The sequence below is a fragment of the Aptenodytes patagonicus genome, chromosome 7 (genome assembly GCF_965638725.1).
Source record: "Aptenodytes patagonicus chromosome 7, bAptPat1.pri.cur, whole genome shotgun sequence".
In the NCBI taxonomy this organism is placed as follows: domain Eukaryota; kingdom Metazoa; phylum Chordata; class Aves; order Sphenisciformes; family Spheniscidae; genus Aptenodytes; species Aptenodytes patagonicus.
This window is the reverse complement of record NC_134955.1, coordinates 29,528,413-29,547,340: the sequence shown is the minus strand read 5'-3', so window position 1 is coordinate 29,547,340 and position 18,928 is coordinate 29,528,413. Positions and strand designations below refer to the sequence as shown.

Sequence of the window (18,928 nt, the reverse complement as noted above, 5' to 3'; positions counted from 1 at the left end):
AAGGTGCCCATCTAAATAGTGAGCCAAATTAAAAGAATACTTTTTATAGCCAGAAGAGAGGAGCTTGTAAGAACTACAAATATTTGTTGCCTGCTGCGCATGCTACCATGATGCAAGTGAGCTCTAGACCCTGATGTCCACAACTTATCAATTATCATTCTTCTGAGGGTGAAAATCAACCAGTGCTTAAAAAGGAAAACATTACAGATCCCTAAAAAAACCCCCAAACCAGAAGTCAGCATAATTCAAAATTTTCTTGGCTGCTTTCCTAGCGCTAGGAAAGCAAACTGGCATTTTCTACGTGTTCTTCTTCACAAAGGCATAATTGCAGCAGGAACTTTTATTATTTATTACATTTTGGCATCTTCCAGTTTGGCACTGGCATTTAGTTTTGAATACATCAAGTCAAGGCAAAGCGTTAGCTGTCTACAGCGGTGATTTCTTTCTCCTCTTCAGACGTCTCCTCAGAGGTGGAAGATTTCTCTCTACAGACTTCACACCTAATATGTTCTCCAATGTTACTGGCTCCATTTACACTCAGTGGACTTCGCATTAGGTTTTCAGGCCTCATTTTTAACAAATATTTTGGTAATACCCCATGGACAATTTCAATACCTGACTCAGGCCACAGCAAAGTGGCAACAATAGGTGCTTCACTCCGTTCTCTCTCCCGCACTTCTTGTTCTTGCCACTCTTAATCGTTTCTTTAGTTAAATCTGTTCCCCGACCTGTTTCATCTCAGAGTAGTGCAATTCTTTGAGTTGAGCTGCTATACAAACATCCCAGTTTGCACCTTCAGTGTGAAGTGGTGATTTCCAGGCTAAGCTAAGGTGCCTATATGAACTGTATAAGTGAGCTTGGCTTCAAAGCATAAACAAACATGTGTCTGAAGGTTTTTCTGTATGCATACTGGAATGCACATTAGGGTTGGGTAATAACATTTGTCAGAATACGGGTTAAAGTTGCTACATAGCCCTATTCTGAAATTTTTATGGGCACAGTTTCTAATGCTAGAAGTCCTTAAAAATCTGCTTACATAGTTTCAGTTCTGCCACTGTATTTTGCCATGCAACACCAGCAATGGGAATACTGTAACAAAAAGCTTGTAGTCTCAGACAGAAGCATCCCATGCGCAGGAACATTTTTGTCCATAATCTACCATGCAAATTACACCACTGTAGATGTAAAACTAAGAGAACAAGCTTCAAGCTTGTTAAAGGTATCAGGGAGCTATATTTTTTGCTGAAATTGGTGGCATCTTTACTTACCTGTGGCTATCTGGTCTCTTACTTTCATTCTGTATTTTCCAACTCCCATCTGTATAGTACTACCTACCAAATGTATAACTCATCACAAATCCGGGCAACTCCCAAACTATATCACTGTGAAATTCAACCAACACAAAGTTCCCAGTGGAAGTAAAGTCTGCAACCTTCTCTGTCCCACAATAAGGGCCAGCTGCAGGTGTTGTAGGTCGGCTTCCATCATGTATGAGCAAGTAGTCATAGATGCATCTGTCACTATCTTCCAGCTCAAAGGATAACATTTTGAGAGATACCTGGAGAAAATACAACCAAAGCACTTTGCTTCCAGGTTATATCCTTTTCTCTTACCCTTTGTATGTAGCAAGCACAAATAGTCTAAATTCCTTATGTGCAGGCACTGTTTTTTATTCTGTATTTGCACCACATCCTGGTCCCATATTGTAATGCAAATTAGTAGCAAATTATTTGCTTAGTTCATCAGCATTTGGATTGGAAGGAGAAGCAAGGGACAAGAGTGATCTTGTACACTTTAAATTCTTTTCTCTAGAGAAATATAAAAACAGCACCTGTGCAATGTTTCAGTTTTCTAGTGGGAACTCTGACCTAGGGATTATTCTGAACAAAGCCCACTGGGCAAGCTAAATTCGTAAGAGTTCACACGTGTGTGTAAAGGTTTTCCTTTGCTGAACACCTCAGAGACCAAGATCCAGCACAAGTTCTTAAACTGGATTTTTGTGCTCAGATTTTTACTCTGGAATGCCTGCTCAAAAAGTGACATTACAACTGTTATTCTCCAAGGCAAAAAAAGATTCCATTAGAGAACACTGATGAAACCCACAAATGAATTCATCTATGCCTTACCTTGTATCCTACTGGAGAACGGATGACCCAGAAGCATGCTTGGTTTTTGGGGTATTTATTGGGGTAGTTTGGAGAGGTGATGACTCCATTTGAGTCTGTGAAAGTATCTCCACAATTCACTGAGGAGTAAAGGAAAAAAACAGAGAAAGGCATATTAACAGGAGTATTTTGGCAGTAGAAGTGAGCTTGCTTATCATATTCTTTCTTCAAGCCAAGAAAAAATGTGCTGCCATGAAAATCTACTGCTGAAATATTTTATTTCTTTGCTTAGTATTTGTATCAGCAGCTGTACTGAAGGAACTAAAAACATGGCTGCTAAATAACCTTTGGAGGACAGGAAACAGCTGCATCTAAAGCTATATCTGTCTTTACAATTGAGTGTTACCATATTAGTATAGCATTCCAATGGTACTAACTTACTGCACTTTCAGAAAAGAATTAGCTCAAGTATTCAAGATTGCATCATCAAGCTAGATCTAATGCGATCTAGAAATGACTCCATCAAGACTAATGCAAAAAGAGTAAAAATGACACATTTCTAAGACTTCTTCAATTTACGCTTTTAAAAAGTTTGCATTTTCAGTTGAAATAAGGCAATAACAAGTTACTTGGGCTACTGCCTTCTAACTGAAAGCATGTTGCAGCACAACAGAATTTTATCCAGCAGTCCATAATGCTTTTGTATGTTCGTAAAACAGACACCCCTCAAGTGACTACAGTAAGCACTGTGTTTCATGTAACATAACAAAAGGCTTTAATTCAGAAAGTGTAAGTTACCCAAGGTTAGTACCTCTCCCGTTACATAAAATGCCACAAAACCTTGAATAACATATTGCCCAGATACTAGCTTTACATTGCACTGCTTGAGATTTTTTGTTGAGTTCTGCAGTCTTTGTGCTCTTTGGCTGCACTGCTCCTATTAGTTACAGTCGTTGCATTGTTTTTATTTAAAGAAATCATTCTAAAGATGTGAAGAAGCATAGCAGAGGCTCTGAGAAGAATGTGAGTGGGTTCTCAGGATTACTAACATGAGACCCATGCAACATCCCATTTTCTGTTTCCTGCTGACCTTCAGCCCCATCGTTGCCTAGTCTTCTGCAATAGCAATTGCTATGGAAGTGTAAAGAATAACACAGAAAAAAACTACTCTGGAGTACATGTTCAAAATTTTCAGTTCTTCCATACAAATACTATTAATGCTGTTCTCCAAGCTCTGTAAAGGAGTGTTCATACCCCTGTTGTAGGAGGCTCTGAATCCTGTGGCTGTAATGCTCTCATCACTTGCAAACTCTACCAGCATTGTCGATCCAGACGCCACTAAGGAGGGCAGTGGCCCCTTCCCACAGTATTTGTCCAGCAAGACAGGGGAATTCTTGCTGTTTCCGTTGTAAATTTTTATATAGTCAGAAGAACAGTCTGAGGAGGGTTGGAGATCAAAAGCCTCAAACTGCAGGAAAATCTTGAGAAAAAAGAAAACAGATGTTGGGTTTAGTGCTATATACAGGGAAAGATTCAAACCATCTAATTGTTACGAAGTGTACATATTCATTTTACTATCCATGTATCACAGAAATTTTACTTTCTGTATAAAAAGAGCACAGAATTTCACCTAGCTACCCTGTTACTGAGGCCAGTGATTGATGTTTGACTATTGCTTGTCTTTGAAAAGCCATCCAATCTTAACTGGATAAAAATCAAGTTAAATAATGCATCTGATGATAGTCTTAATAAGTCTTATGAAAATTGTTGAGACTGTCTTTTCATTCACTGTGTAACAAAATAAATGTCTTGGTCCATGAAAATGACTCCCAGAGGGCGGTCATAATAATGAAATAATGCTGTGTAGCCTTGACACTGTGGTTCAAACCTTTTTTCTGCTAAGAAAAATTACCTTACTTCGATGGATGCGGATCAACCACAGGCAGTTGCTATTGTTCGGGTATGGGGATGGGTAATTGACAGAGGAGAACGAGCCTTTGGATTTAGGCAACACAGAGCTACAGCAATCTGAAGGGAAGAACCAAACAGTGTTGAAGAGAATGAAAACTGCACAAAAATCTTCCAGAAACGCCTGACAAGTCCCTCCAACCATTTGCATCAGTCAAGCTTGTAAAAGAAAAATGAATTATAATGCTTACAATTGTGTTGATGTTCCTAGTGTAAAAGTTATTCAGAACCTGCAAGTGAAATAAAGCTAGTTAAGGTACTTATCTGCTTCAGCTACTAATGTTTTTTTAAAGACAGTAGGGCTTCACTCACATATTTTAGTTTACTAAAAAAGGCCTGGATCTTTCATGAACTTCCTTAACCTCAATCACGGGAGTAGTTTCAATGACATCAGTACGTCAATGCCCATCAGCAAATGTGTGTGTATTCATAAGTGTATGCAAAAATCAAGATTGAAAACTAGATTCTGTCAAAGCAAAGAGGGGTAGTCACTAGGGGAAAACAGTAACAGAGAGCACTGAAGTCAAGCTACAGACCTAGTGACAGGTACACAAAGTCTGATCTCATCTGTCTTTCATCTTTCCACACGTAGTCTTCATTTATTGCACTATGTGTAACTCCCCAAATTACAAAATATGAATATATGACATCTGAACGTATGAATTTATGACATTTCTCTCTTGCTCCCTACTTTCCCTGAGACAACCGGACCTTTTGTCCTCTTTTTTTAGCCCCTGAGTTCTTCTCCTTTTTTCTAAATTTAGCCCTTTTCTTCCAAAACATACAGATCTAATTATGAAACTACATAATAATGGTATTGAGGTGTGATTCATTCCCAGCCCCGCTATCAAGAATAAATATCATGCACTATCAAGGATAAATACCATTAAATACTTGTTATCACTCTCTTTGAGACCATGACAGACACTTAAATTGTAAACTTGTCTTATCTGAAGTTAAGAATTTGGGAGGAACCACTCAGCAATGATTTCTGTACCTAACTATCCAACTGAAGGAACGCTGATTCACACTAATTACTGATGTTTATTTAACTAAGTTCTAACACAATTCAGAGTGGAATTTGGTACACTAATATTTAGGCCATGTTAATATTTCTTGCTGTTTTGGTGGAAACTAATTGAATAACATCTCAGAAAAGTCAAATTCTGTATAAATCAATTAGCCTATGTACTGGGAGTCGAGGCAAAAAACGTGCATTGCAGGAGCACATCTGGTGTTTTACCTGTGTTTTGTGCATCTCAACTGAAGAGTTCCTGCTAGAGAGGAATGCTTGGTGTTTCTAGACCTTAAGATGCCACAGTGATGAGTTAAGAAATGGATGGGGCAAGGAAGGAGAAAACTATACAAAAAGCCTGGGGAATTCCCCTCAGAGATGTTCTGATCAGCCTAAATGGCACACATACTTACAGCCCTGCAGTCATTTTCTAATTGAAAGAAATCACAAACCTGCTGGCACTACAGATGCACATGCCTCTCAGCTATAATCATGGCTGAGGATAGCTTACATGCTTTGCAACCTTCAGAGCTTTCCCGAAGTGAGAAGTTGACAGAGGTAGCAACCGTGATTTCTCTGATGGGTTTTGCTTATGTCAAAGAGCAGGGACTAGATGAGGATAACTCAGAATGACAGTGAATTATTGAAAGTAAATTGTCCTTTCCAAGAAGGCAGCAGCTTGGCACAGGGACAGGTCTGTTTCCACACGCATACCAGCCCTCTTGTAGGGTAAGTAAGAGATGTATTGAAAGGACTGCGGGCTGAGTTCCTTTGGGGGATGTCTGACAATGCCTACAGACATCAGCTGTATAAGGATTCACATGCCTTTTATCTACAGCACTTACTGCACTTGTAGAGCTTGTTGATTTTAGCTACATCCAAGTTACTCAGCCCTTCTCTCTGCCCAATCGGTATAGAGGGGTCAGGAACTGGTACAATAGTTGGTTTCCCTGGAGTGCTGGAGAAATCATACCTGTAGAAATAAGGAAATCACATTTTTAGATCACTTCTCTTAAACAGTGAAGTTCTCTAACTGCATAATCATATTCATGTATCACATGCACAGAATTTCAATAGAAAAGGGCAAGAAGCTTCTCAGAGACCAGTTAGTCTTCCCTGAAAAGGACCAGCATGGCAGCCATTTTGTGTGCAGCAGCTGAAAGCAAGAAACAAGAAAAAGCTGCACTGTCCTGACTGAGGAGAGTTTTCGCCAATGTCCTGGCAAAATGAACTGAATCCCACCTTCATGGTTCCCGAGGCAGAGGAGCAGGCGTAGTTCTGTCTCAGTTACTAATTGTTTATTTGCTATCTGCAATTTCCTGCCTCCTGCTAGACAAGTTTTATTTCACGGTTTTGTTCAGCAGTTGTTACTTGCTAGTGGAAATAGAGAAGGTACATGATACAAGCTTGTACATTATGAACTAAAATGCAACCTTAGACAATGTTCCCAGATAAATCTGAGGCAGCAAACAACATCTTAATGATATAAAAAACCTCCATCTTTCTTCTGTCTGTACCTAAATATTGTTGTCTATGATCAGCTGTTACTACGTTAATGATCAGCTGTTACTACGTTAATTAAATAATTTAGACTTCAGAACTGTTTTAGATCAGCGACTCAGTAGAGTTTGGACCACAGCCCTGTCAAAGCTGTCTAGCAAGAGACAGGAGTACAGTGAAAGAAAACATCCTAATTTTTTCTTCTATCCATATCAACTCTGTTTTCCAGGAATACTGCTGACAAAGGAAGTATGCTCACCCTTAATTACATCCATTCATTCAATTTTAAGTGAACAGCAAAAGTTATTCCCTGCACAGAGAAATTCCTTCTTCCTAGATCTCAGCAGAAGATCTGAAAGCCATTTGCTCCTTTGAAATGGCTTTTCTGAGCATCTCAGAAAACAACTTACGCGCCATAGTGCATCACTGAAGAGTAGTCATAGGGAAGGCCCAGATTTTTGGAATTCACTTTTCCAAAGTTCCCTTGTTCCCCTGTAAGGTAGGAAAGCAACATTTCAGTCAGAACAATTATTGCTGCTCTAATAGTAGACTGCCTGCTGTCATAATGCTAAGAGTAACTTAGGATACAAATACTTGTTCTCATGAGATCTTGGGTCTATCAAGACCACCAGAGCCTTTTGAAGCTGTTCTGGTTTTGGCTGGGATAGACTTAATTTTCTTCACAGTAGCTAGTATGGGGCGATGTTTTGGATTTGTGCTGGAAACAGTGTTGATAACACAGGGATGTTTTTTGTTACTGTTACTGAAACCCATGGGAACCCATTTTCACTCAGTCTAGTAGGTTTCAGAATATAAACCGAATCAAATAAGTAAAAGTTTTGATATAATCAATGAATCCATTCCACTCTTCAAGTAAAGGTATTCATCTGTCCATCTTCATTAGGGTGTCTCCAAATATATTTCAGTGCATTATCTTGAACATTATAAGCATCCAACCTATGTCCCCAAAGCTGCATCCATACCTTGAGAAGGAAATCTGGCTGATCACCTAGATCAAAAATTCAGAGGTATGTGTGGGTGACCACTAATGTGTCTTGCTGAGTCCTTCCACCAAAGGGTTATAAGACCACAAAAGAAAGGGATACAGTTTGCCTGTTACTTGCACCAAAGAACATGTTATCAGCCATGTTCTGGCTTTGTCTCTGGTCAAACCCATCAGCAGTGACTACAGTGAGGTGATATGACTCGCATGAAGTAAGGGCACTCAGTAAGATCAGCTAGAAACATTCTGTCTGAATATAGCTGCTGATATAGCCCCTCTCATCATAGCTGCTGAGCATCTCATAATTTTTCATCTGTTTAGCCTTAAAAAGCCCATATAAGTGAGGTAAGAAAGCATTACACTGATACAGGACTGGGGCCCAGAGAGACAGACTGGAATTCATGCCACCTAGCTTTATTTCTCTAAGTTAGGCACTGAAGCTATTCATCAAGGCTCCCAGGATAGTCGGAGAAGAGGGAAAGAAAGAGAGACACAGCTGGAGGGAGTTTCATCTGAAGGCACCTATTTCTCTCCATTGACTGGAGAGCATGAATACAAAGTGCACCCTGGGCCTCTTGTCCATGGTAAGACAGGCAAGCAAGCAATGTCAGAGCAGGGAGCTGAATGCAGTCAGCCTGGCCTTGAGGCTAATGCCCTAACCACTGAGCACTCCTTTCCAGTTAAACATCTGCACCTTCATTATTGTAACTAGTGGTTTGTAAACCACAAACCATCTGGACAAGAGTTCAGCATTGGACGCTTGTCAGAAAAATCTCTGGAGTCTGCACAACTTGGCTGGCAGGCTCGCAATCAGAGCCAGTCTCTTCCAGTAATGTCCTTCAGCACTGGTCCCAATGAGGGCTAGGAAATGCAAAGAGAAGCTTCAAAATCCTGAATTATAGAAATTTTGGGGATAAACATGACTTTGGAGCTTTTCATAGCTCAAAAACTCAGTTAAGGCTCAAACTGGTTCTCAACAGCATTGGCTTTCCTGACTCTGTTAGGTTTTTATCTCAGCTCCTCTTATCTGCTATACTGACTTCAAAAAGAATTATCAGCGAGTGCACAGCTTCTTTTGAGGTGATGAACAGAGAGCACAGTTCAAATGCAGTGAAACATTTAAGCATATGGCTACTGTTTGGCACATAAGTGCTTCGCTGAATTGGTTTGCTAAAAAAGAAAAAGTAACAGCAGCTTGGCTGGACAGAGGCGCTGCCAGAAGACTAGTATCTGCCTCATCACATGCCAGGGAGATTTGGCTGTCTAGACCCGCACACGTGTGGGGACTTAACCCATCTTTTCCACTCTAAAAAAAAAATCTACCTCTGCCAGAATCTAAGTGTAATCAAGCAGAAGAGCTAAAAAGGAAGCTTTGGCTGAAGACTCTGAATAGGTTTTTTCCCCAAAAGTTTGGGAAAAACAAGCTGAGTTTCAAGTAGCTAAGTGGACAGCAAGCGATCAGGCTGCATTTTGTTAAAACAAAGAAGTAGGATGGCTTCCAAGGTGAATTGCTGGGTAAAAACAAAACCCAGCAAACATCCACAGTACTGCAGTCCTGGCAAGAGAAAAACAGCTTGTGTGGGAGAGCTGGGAAGCTGCAAAAGGTCTTGAGGTCTAGTTCTGCACCACTGAGGTCAGGGGGAGCCCTGCCACCAGCACTGTTAACAGCGGCATGTTTTTACAGGAGATGTACACTAACAGTCCTCACAAACATAGCTGTGTTTCTTTATTTCCTTTTCCCTGCATATCTTTGATTTTTCTCCCTACAGTGCTTGTGCTGCACACACTCTGCATTCTACCTCCCTTGTCACGCCAATCTTCTCAGCCTCCACTCCTGGTGAATGCTGTTAAAACACTGAAGATATACCCCATATCCTTTTGCGTAGTCTTGTCTTCTTCACCTCTTCCCCTTCTTTTATCCTTTCATGATACTGTGCCTGAATCAGAGCTTGGTTACATCTGTATCCTTCAGGAATAATAACATCTGAACCTGTGGACTTGCCCCTGCAAAACTAGTGTAAGATTTTATGTGTGTCTAGTACCTTTGGTATAACTTCCTGTTTTCAAGTCCTCTTTCCTAGCACATCCTTTGTTAGCATTTCAAACATGGCACACCCTTGTTGTACAATGGCAAACAATTCATAGCAAAATTACACCTTAACACTAGAGCTGAAACCTCAATAAAGAACAACACAAATGGAATTTACTTAGAATATCATGGGAATAGCTGAAAAAAGTTTGGAGAACAGTGTGTTAGGAATTTGCAATAAAAACAATCAAGTTCCATCTGGAGAAAACGATAGATATATTTTCAGCTGTGCATGACATTGAAGAGTTGAATATCTTACTTGTTGAAGAGACTTATTAGAATTTGGTATTCAATTGTCCCGCCTCATTTACTATTATTTTATATAATGACCTAAGTACACTATTATCTTTTTACAATTGTTGTGGGTTGTCCAGCTGTCTCATCACTGTCAGACAAATGATTCCTCGCATCCTTTCTTCCCCTGCTTTCCTTCCATGTACCACTTTCTCGCTTTCCCTGGGACCTCCTACCATTCTCTCTACCCTCCCCTCCCCAGAGCCTGGACGTCTGTATATGCTCCCATGGTCCCAGCACACAGATCAAGGGCACATGCTCAAATTATTTATCCTGCATTCCTTTCCCTAAATAACATTCACTTGTTTTCCCCCTACAGATTTACCAGTCCTGATTGCTCCTCATTGCTCCTTCTGTTCATGGCAGTGTATATTATTCTCTCCCCAAGGAGGAAATAATTGCAGTCCTTGCTCTCACATCATGCCAGGTGCCAGAATTTTGCACGTGCTAGTGGTTGCATGTGCTTCCATTCTCTCCACATTGAGTCCCTTGTTCATCTACATTTTAGGCTATGTGCATTTCACTCACTGCCAGTGCCAAGATGCCTACCTGCTGCCTTCCTTATTTCCGTGGCTTTCCCTGAGATAGAGTTGCTGTGTGATTCCCCATCATGATCTCTGAACATCATGTTTCTCCTCACCTCAGCTAAAAGTCCCATAGTCTTGCCTCCTGGCCAAGTCTTTTCTACAACATTTTGCGTTCCTGATGATCTTGATATTTTGGATATAAGGTGAGTCTGGGCTCAAGATGGCAATCAAAATAAGAACGCAGAGCTACTTTTAGGCTGCATCTGCCTTGGGGGACCACACTAACGTAGGTGTAGCCACAGAAATTCCCCTAGTACAAACACTGAACAAGAAACTCCATCACACTGAATGCACTGCTGCTGCAATTCAGCCAGCATTAATCATGATTCTTATTTGCATTGCTGTTCACAGAAGAAACATTATCTGAAAGTATATGTTTTCTCTTAAGATTTAGTGGACCTACCTGCCACAATGTGTTCCCACATAATCTTGACAAACCTGTCCCGATCACTCCGTGCCTGTTCATGGATGAAACCCAGTGCATGGTTCATTTCATGCTGAATTGCTCCTTTATCCATGCAACCATTTTTCACCAGGCCTACTGCTTGACGTCCTCCAATTTTTCCAAAGTAAGACCAGCAGCTAAGAATAGGCAATCAATAACCAAAATTATCACATTCAGCCAATACAAAGAAATAGATGTACTGATTATGCCAGCAAGGGCCTCCACATGTGCAGCCACAGAAGGGGACGTGCAAATAGTCACTGGCATGAGATATCTAGGCTTCTGAAAGCTGCCAAACTACATAGGGGGAGAAATAAAGCCTTTGTGATGAGTATGGCAAATTTTAAAACAGTAAAATGGCTGTATCAAACTAAGATGAATCAGTTTAAGTAGTTAAGCAAAGAACCTGAAACAATTATACTTCTTTAAATTTTTACAACAATTAAGGAAAATATCTCATTTTGAATTATACCCCATTGTCTTTTAAGTCCACACACACATTTATTCCTGCAGCCTATTAACTGATGTAACTACCAGTATATCTAAAGAAAAATGAAAAATTGCACCTGCTTTCTGAATCTTGGCTCCTAGGATAAAAAAGGGCAATTACTTAAATCCAGATCAAAACAGAAAAGAAGCTGAAAGACCTTTTGAGTGCTTCCACTCCCAGGAGACAGGGAGCTTACCTCTGCCCACGTTCAACATACACGTAGTCTGTTTCTGTAGTGCGATTTACAAACTGCACACAGGTCAGCGTGGAGATCTCTTGCAGAGCATCAGCAATCCAAGACCTCTCTGTCACTGCTAGAAAGAGAAAGGGGCCAGGAGAAATCTTCCTTGGTTAATCAAAAACAAGGTGCATTGATGGGGTGCATTTTTAAATGTTTTAAAGAACTTCACAGCACTCGTCAGCTTTTTATCATACAAGTATAATAAAAAAAGGGCACAAAGCCTTCAAAGATCTTCAAGTTGATTAGACTTTTAAGGGGAGATGTAAGAATTATAGCTGGCCCTTATGCATATTCTATAGGAAACGGATGGAAAGCAAGACTGGCATTGTTTCTTCCATTAGATAGAATGGAAAAAATGAAACAGTTTCAGATACAAATAATTGGATTAAAGTATCCCAAATGAGCCATCTGACCATAGCTAAGCACCAAAAAGCTATTTTGTTTATCAGAGATAACAAATGTCTGCCACACACCCCTTGTAATCACTTGAGACAGCCAGCGTTCAGAGGCTCTGAAGATCACAGTGTTTCTATTCAGGTACCAAATAAAAACTGGAGTGTTTATCTACTTCTGAACATTTTGGCCTAATTTGGATTCCTCAGTTATGAATCATCTACAACTGATTTGTATCTCCATTTCCTCATCTTTAAAGTTTGGAGAGAGGGAGGTAGGTGGAATAACCCTCACCTAACCACATGAGTATGTGCTGCAGTTCTGGAAGCACATGGGCAGAGAAGCAGCCTAGATAATGCGAAGACTGGGCGTTCCTCAGCTCAAATGATAACACAGATTCCTTTTCCCCAGGAACGGGAATCAGGCACAGGCTGTATTTCACTTCCACGCCATTTTCTCTCAAGGTAAGATCTTTTAAGAAGGGTCTGTACGGAAGCCTCAGACCAGAGAAGCCTGGAAGACCTGCACAGCCCATATGAAGTCTTCTGGAACAAAATTTTCTAGATTAAGGCATCAGTCCTGCAGCCTTTTGCACAGAACAGAGCTATTGACTGACTAGAGGGGAATAATAAGGGAAAAAATATCTCCAAGGATTTTTCCTCCATTTTTGCCTCTACAGGATTTCTAGTGCAGGAATATTTCTGAGAGAATTGAAAGAAAATTATAGTGTTCAAAAAAGTGCTCCTACTGGTAATTTTGACAAAAATACATTCATAATGTGAACAAATTATATTTCTTCTTCTGTACTTGCTAAATATCAAAGTGCATTGTACCTAGCAGGAATGAGCTAATATTTGTAATCAAAATTAATTAGTTGGTATTTATATAACAACTACTGTCCAAGTAACCACATATTGTAGTGTCTGTAACTGAAAGGTTTGGAGTCTCAGCCAAAGTACCATAGGGCTAACAGATTAGCAAAAGAGACATGTCAATAAATTCTCATTTGGACAAAGATTGCTTTTGGTGCCTGCCACAGAAACATAAAATAACAGAGAGTATAGGGACCGGAAGATCAATGCTAACTTTACAGCATCCATTTGCACACACTCACAGAAATCAGAAGAGATGTTAATTGGAACCTTGACTAGTCCATCTTGTGACTTGGGCCATAAACAACTCTCACAGTTAATTGCACTGCGTCGTCCTCTTCTCAAGAGGATGTCTCCTTCATACACAGCTATTTCACTACCTGGCGGATGAAGAAAATAAAGAACATACAAGGCAATGAGAAGGCAAATAGATGTGCAAAAGGGAGATGAGAGGTATACAGTACCCAAGCTTTTGTACCTTTGGAAATTTCTTTCACTGAAGTTCATTTCCCAATAATGTGAAAAAGGATTAGTAAATTAAGACTGAGTGAATCTAGCATTCACAATATGCTAAGACTGGTTAGGTCTGCCTTGCTTCCTGGATAGAAAAGATTAATATTAATATAGATGTCATAGTGCAGTTGTAATCAAAGTCGTGACTAAATATATTTTAGCTTAAGAACCTTTGGGAGCCTTCAGAGTGGAAGGCTAAGTATCAGAGTCATTGTTCTCTTCATTAGAGCTTGTGGAATTAAAGAAAAATCATAACTGACCTCTGTAAAAATGGGATGAATCATACAAAAGAAATTACTATTTTTATCATGCATACTGAATGCATGCAAGCTATTAATTTTCAGGTTAACTGTTAATTTGACATAAGACATTGTGACACGCTCCTCAGTTCTGACTCCAAAATACTTGGAATACATTTCTCACAGACAAGAGCTATTGGTTATTATGCCAAAAATATACAATGGTCTTGGGTACAGCAGACAGGGGAGTGCCTTATATCACACAGGAAAGAAATCAAAGTGAAAAGTATTCTGATTTGCTGAGGCTACATATGGAAAAAGAACATTCCATGTAGCAGTTGCTCAGCAAGTCGTCTTAATTTCTTTATCATGACAGCATAAATAATCACACTGAGTGAGACTTTAAAACACATCTGAATTCTGTGAATTGTTTTCCACTGATGCTGGAAAATATTTTCAAAGAGAAAAATATACCAAATAATGAGAATGAGGTATAGAGAAGCAGTCCCACCAAAATCTACAGTTATTTATATAATAATTACAATCAAACTCACCTAAGCCATTGTTTCTTGTAGCTATCTGGAAAAAAAAAAAGTATATCTTTTAATACATGCTTATCTCCATAGCAGAAAACTTCTATCATGTAGAATCACAGCAGTAGAAGTTTGTAACTAAGTTTAAGATAAGTCAGAGCAACTCAGCAGCAGCAATGAAAATTCTAAACATCTGGGAGCAGGGACACACCTGGACAGGTTTACTTAGTGCAAAGCTATAGAGAAATGCTAAATGAGCTGGCAGAAGAAAGTACTTCATCTTCAAGTTTCCGAGATGATCTTCTCTGCTCTGCAGCTCAGTTCTCAAAGCTGTGGTTAGTTTACTTGGGGCAAGTTTTATGGGAAAGCTGCTGCTGTTGTTAACAAGTGTAATAAAATTAGATAACAAGAAGTATTTTCACAAAACAAACAAGCTGCAGGACCTCTCAAGAGAATTTCCAGGCTCTCATTTCTTATTTATCTTCAGAAAACAGAGGAAGTGGAGCAATAGGAAAGAAAACCCAGCAACCTTAAAGTGACTCATCTTTAATTCTAAGAAGAACCCATAAGCTGCTGCAGGTCTCCTCACTGCTGACCAAGGGACAGGATTTCCAGCAGCCGTCTGTTTACAGCAAAACTCAATGTCAAAGAACTCTTTGATCCATCCACACTTGACTACCTGTCCTGGAAACTCCTGAGCTTGCTGCCAGGAGCTTCCCCGCTCCGCAGAGCCCATCCGTCAGCCTGCCCACCCTTTGCACAGCTCTCAGCCAGGCATTGCTGGTCAGGAGCACTGGAAATCTGTTGGAGCCAGGGATGAATCTGATTGTTCGTTGAAATTGTTTTTCCAATACCATATCTTGCAATATAATCATCACTGGCAGTGATTGTGTGTCTTTCTGGAGTCTGCAAATAAATAAAACCACCAGGTCCCAGAGTTTTGGCTTCCCATGTTCTGGGAAGCCCTCCTTCCTTTGATGTCCATGAATAGAAACAAGCCTAGAAAGGCAGGCTGAATCCTAGAAAACCCACACTCTAAGAGTAAGTGACACAATGGCAATATTCATGTTGAAGCCACATGAACAGCACCATAGGCAGGCAGATGTTGCTTTCTCCTCCCAGCTTCAGCCCCTGCACAAATACCTAGGTACTACAGAAAATCCTAAGGAATTGCTGCATCAGATCTTTAAGAAACAAGCAAGAAAACCTTTGGAATTGCCTGCAAAGGCAAAATTCAGAGGAATCTATGTGGTTCACAGCAGATCGAGGTGGCAGAGGGCGCCTTTCCAGATAGATGTATGGGCTGCTCCTTTGGTTTTAGGGAGTACTTTGCTAAGAAAATTTTAGCTGATATTATGTAAAGCTTTGCTACTAATATTTTCATTTTACCTTACTAATAGTTTGTTCATAAACTTTCTAAAATATTCCACATTTCTGTGACTTCCACAATTCATCTACAGTTCTAATTTCCATGTAGATTACACTGCAATAATGAGGTGCAGACATAAAAGACCCCTTTTGCTTTGGCTGACAAGAGGATGAAGTTCAGAAGTCCTCATTAGTTTGTTACACCGATAACCAGAGGTCCTCCTTTACAGTTCTGAGCAACCTCGGTGTCTATTCAAGATCAGGTTCAACAGAGAGACAGAGTGAGTCACAGGAACACATTTCTCTGCTACACATCACAAAATGAGAGGGGAGAGAGCAGAAGTTATTAGACAACAAAAGCAAGAGAACAAGACCAGATCACTGTGCAGAGCCTGGAGCTGGGTCACTCCAGGCGTGCAGCAAGGAGGGACAGAAGGGCCCTTTGAAGTTCTGCCATGCAGATTTGCATATCCATTCCGTGGAAGGCTGTAATACCTTACTGACTCCGGTTGCAGACCACAGACAAGAGTAACCCTTGAGTCAGGAGATTTATTCCATGGTTTAATTAATTTTCCTGACTGCCAGAAAGAATTGGGTATTTTTCAAGGCTAATTAACAGACCAGTGTCTCATATCACCCGATAACACATTATCAGAAGTTGTCTCATAGATGCAAATTTCCTTTTTCATGCTGCTTGTCTACATTGTCTGCTTTGATATTCTAGCAGAACAATGTTCAGGTCTCAGTCTCATTATCTATCCAAATAATTTGATGACACAGCTGTAACTTGCATTCTCTCTCCTGTACGCCTTTTCTTACACTGTCTTTTGACATTTCTCATTCTTAGCCACACTGTCCTTGATCTGCCAGATATTTTATGACTGCTGTTTGCTGGTAATTTTAATACGATGTTTACCACACTCTTAGCGATGCTTACTTAGTTTCACCTTCATTCCACGGCAGAGAGTGAGCATTTCTTTCACCATGGAATCCAAGTCCCTCTTGGGATAATATTAAATGACAAAGTTAGAAAAACCAAACACCTGTTGGTGTTTAAGTATAGGTTTTTTCCTAGCTCTGTATCACTAACAGGTATCATCAGAAGCAAGAGGAATAGTAAGTCCAATGATCTTTCCATAACAAGAAAGTACAGAGGGCACTTTCCCTGGCTAAAGCATTAGAGTGTACGAACCTCAAGGGAAACACAATTCAGGAGAGTGAAAGGCCACATGGCTGTCTAAGGACCCAGTGGAATATCACTCTAATGCTCAGTTTCTCAGCTATTTGCGCCAAAGGTTATGCAGACAATTGCTGGTGAACAAGCAGTTGGCTTAACTAAGCTGCGTGTTCTCCTTAAGAAGCTTATTACTTTTCAGGAGGCTTCATGGTATCTTTGTATGTTTAAACAGGTCAACTGTTCATACTGCATTAAGAGTCCTAATTTTTTATTTACATCACAATCATAGAAAGCATTGCCCTTACTAGATGACAATTTGTTATAAACCTGTTTTGTGTGACGCTGCACTTGGACAGAAATCAGATACTGCTGAAGAGCATTTTTAAATAACTTTGTGTCCATTAAATGAAACTATTATACTATAGCAGGCTGCAAAGAGTTAAATAATAAAAACATGCACAAAACTTTCTTTGTGTTTAAAATGATGTTATTAAAGTTATCTGTTTACAGATACCGTGTCCTTCAGGATGCTAGGATTAGTGAAAGCATGCATTCATGCCTCATTATTTACTGATTGGGAGAAGAAAATGAGCTTTCCTGCTTTTCAGTTGCCAGTCAGTTAATCAGTTTAGAATAATTAAATCATCGACCTTGATCAAGTGCAATAAAAATGTTTTGGCTTTTGTAGAAAAGGTCACAGTCATGAAACAAAGATTTTGTAAATCTGGTCCCTGGTGACTAGTCCTTACTTTGTCCCAGTTACCAGCCAGCAAAAGCAAACCTTTAATAGAAAAGGTTACTATCAAGCATAGTATATGCTTGATACATAAACACTCGAATGCTAGTTTTAATATAATTAGGCAATTTTAGTGTAGGATAGAGTATCTTATGCCATAGCATATATTGACATATTTCCACATTTTCGGTACATTTTTATTTAAATGAAAGATTTATTCTTTAAAAGAAAAAAACTGCAGTGTAAATACTGAGGTGTGATGTGTTGAAATTAGTTTGAAACCAATGCATGTTTGGACTCTATTCCTCCTAAACCACTCCTGCAGCAGTGTGATCTCTGCTATTTTACCACCATTTATCTTTTACCTTTCCAGTGTCAGAATGATACCATAATGTTAGAAAAGAGAGGCACAAGTCCAAAGACTCTGCACTGGAGATAACTACAGGTGTCAGTGAGCCTTAAGCTGAGATGATGGCTAGAGACAAGAATCAGCCAAAACTTTTACAGCTAACTTGGTTTTATCTGATTTGCAGTAGGTGTAGGCTGAAGAGAACTTTACTATAGTTTTTGAAATTGATGCATGGGGAAAGTTGGGTTCCTGGAGAAAAGCTACAAAGGTTGGTTTCAGTATTTGAGTATCTAAGTACCCAAGGGCTGAGCCAGATGGGACTGGCTGGTCTATAGCTTCCCTGGTTCTGATAAAATCTGGTCTGAAACCAGTGTCTAACTGCAAACATCACCCTAATGCTTTGTTTTAGTCACAAGTTGTTCAGGCACATAACAGAAGTCCCGATCTAATGCTGCTCTCTAGTGGTTTGCCATTTGTGCGAGTGGGACATGTTTCCATAAAGTCAGGAACTCCCCATCACCACTCACAGCCTGTTCACGCCTTTGATCCCTGTCTGCACAGTACCTGCTTCCTGCAGAAAATGCTTGCAAGCATGAGGAGTCTGTCCTGTAATCCATGCTGAGAAGTCATGCATCAGTTTTAGCCTGAACCATCTCAAAACTTTGTGTTAGCATCTGCAGCTTGTTACTTCACTATTCACCTTCTCCAGATACTTACAGATTATACATACAGATGCCACAATAGATTTCTGAGGTGCTCTGATGGCCTGTTATGAAAATAAGCCATTTACCTGCACCATTTTCCCTAAAGGACTTTTAAATCTTAATATTTATTTTATTGATGAGTCCTCCTAAAAGCTTTTAGAAAGCTTATACTGCAGAACGCAAATACTCTTCTGGCTCTACCCTAGCTCCGCTTTGACTTCACAACATAGGTCATTGCCCTGTTCCCTGGTTTGCCTTGAAAGAGAACCAAGACAAATTGGCCAAAGGGAAGCAGCAAGAAAAGGGC

The 18,928-nt window shown here is 39.9% G+C and overlaps 1 protein-coding gene across 1 annotated transcript; it reads right to left on the bottom strand.

Moving 5' to 3' along the window:
• Positions 1-1,327: 1,327 nt before the first annotated feature.
• LOC143162831 (embryonic protein UVS.2-like) lies at positions 1,328-14,567 on the bottom strand. Its single transcript, XM_076343411.1, has 11 exons — positions 14,499-14,567; positions 14,309-14,333; positions 13,245-13,382; positions 11,693-11,810; positions 10,965-11,143; positions 6,999-7,080; positions 5,934-6,061; positions 4,018-4,133; positions 3,360-3,585; positions 2,127-2,245; positions 1,328-1,558 (listed from the first exon to the last, which is right to left on the bottom strand). Exons 1-11 carry the CDS (start codon positions 14,565-14,567, stop codon positions 1,328-1,330), a joined length of 1,431 nt encoding a protein of 476 aa, XP_076199526.1.
• Between the last annotated feature and the right edge of the window lie 4,361 nt (positions 14,568-18,928).

What these genes read in the sequence shown, in the direction of transcription:
- LOC143162831 (XM_076343411.1), bottom strand. Translation starts at nt 14,567, where the DNA reads ATGAAGTACTTTCTTCTGCCAGCTCATTTAGCATTTCTCTATAGCTTT. An exon ending in CACTAAGTAAACCTGTCCAG is followed by an intron (nt 14,334 to 14,498) that starts GTGTGTCCCTGC and finishes TTTTTTTTCCAG; the next exon opens with ATAGCTACAAGAAACAATGG. An exon ending in TCCGCATCCATCGAAGTAAG is followed by an intron (nt 3,586 to 4,017) that starts GTAATTTTTCTT and finishes TTTTTTCTCAAG; the next exon opens with ATTTTCCTGCAGTTTGAGGC.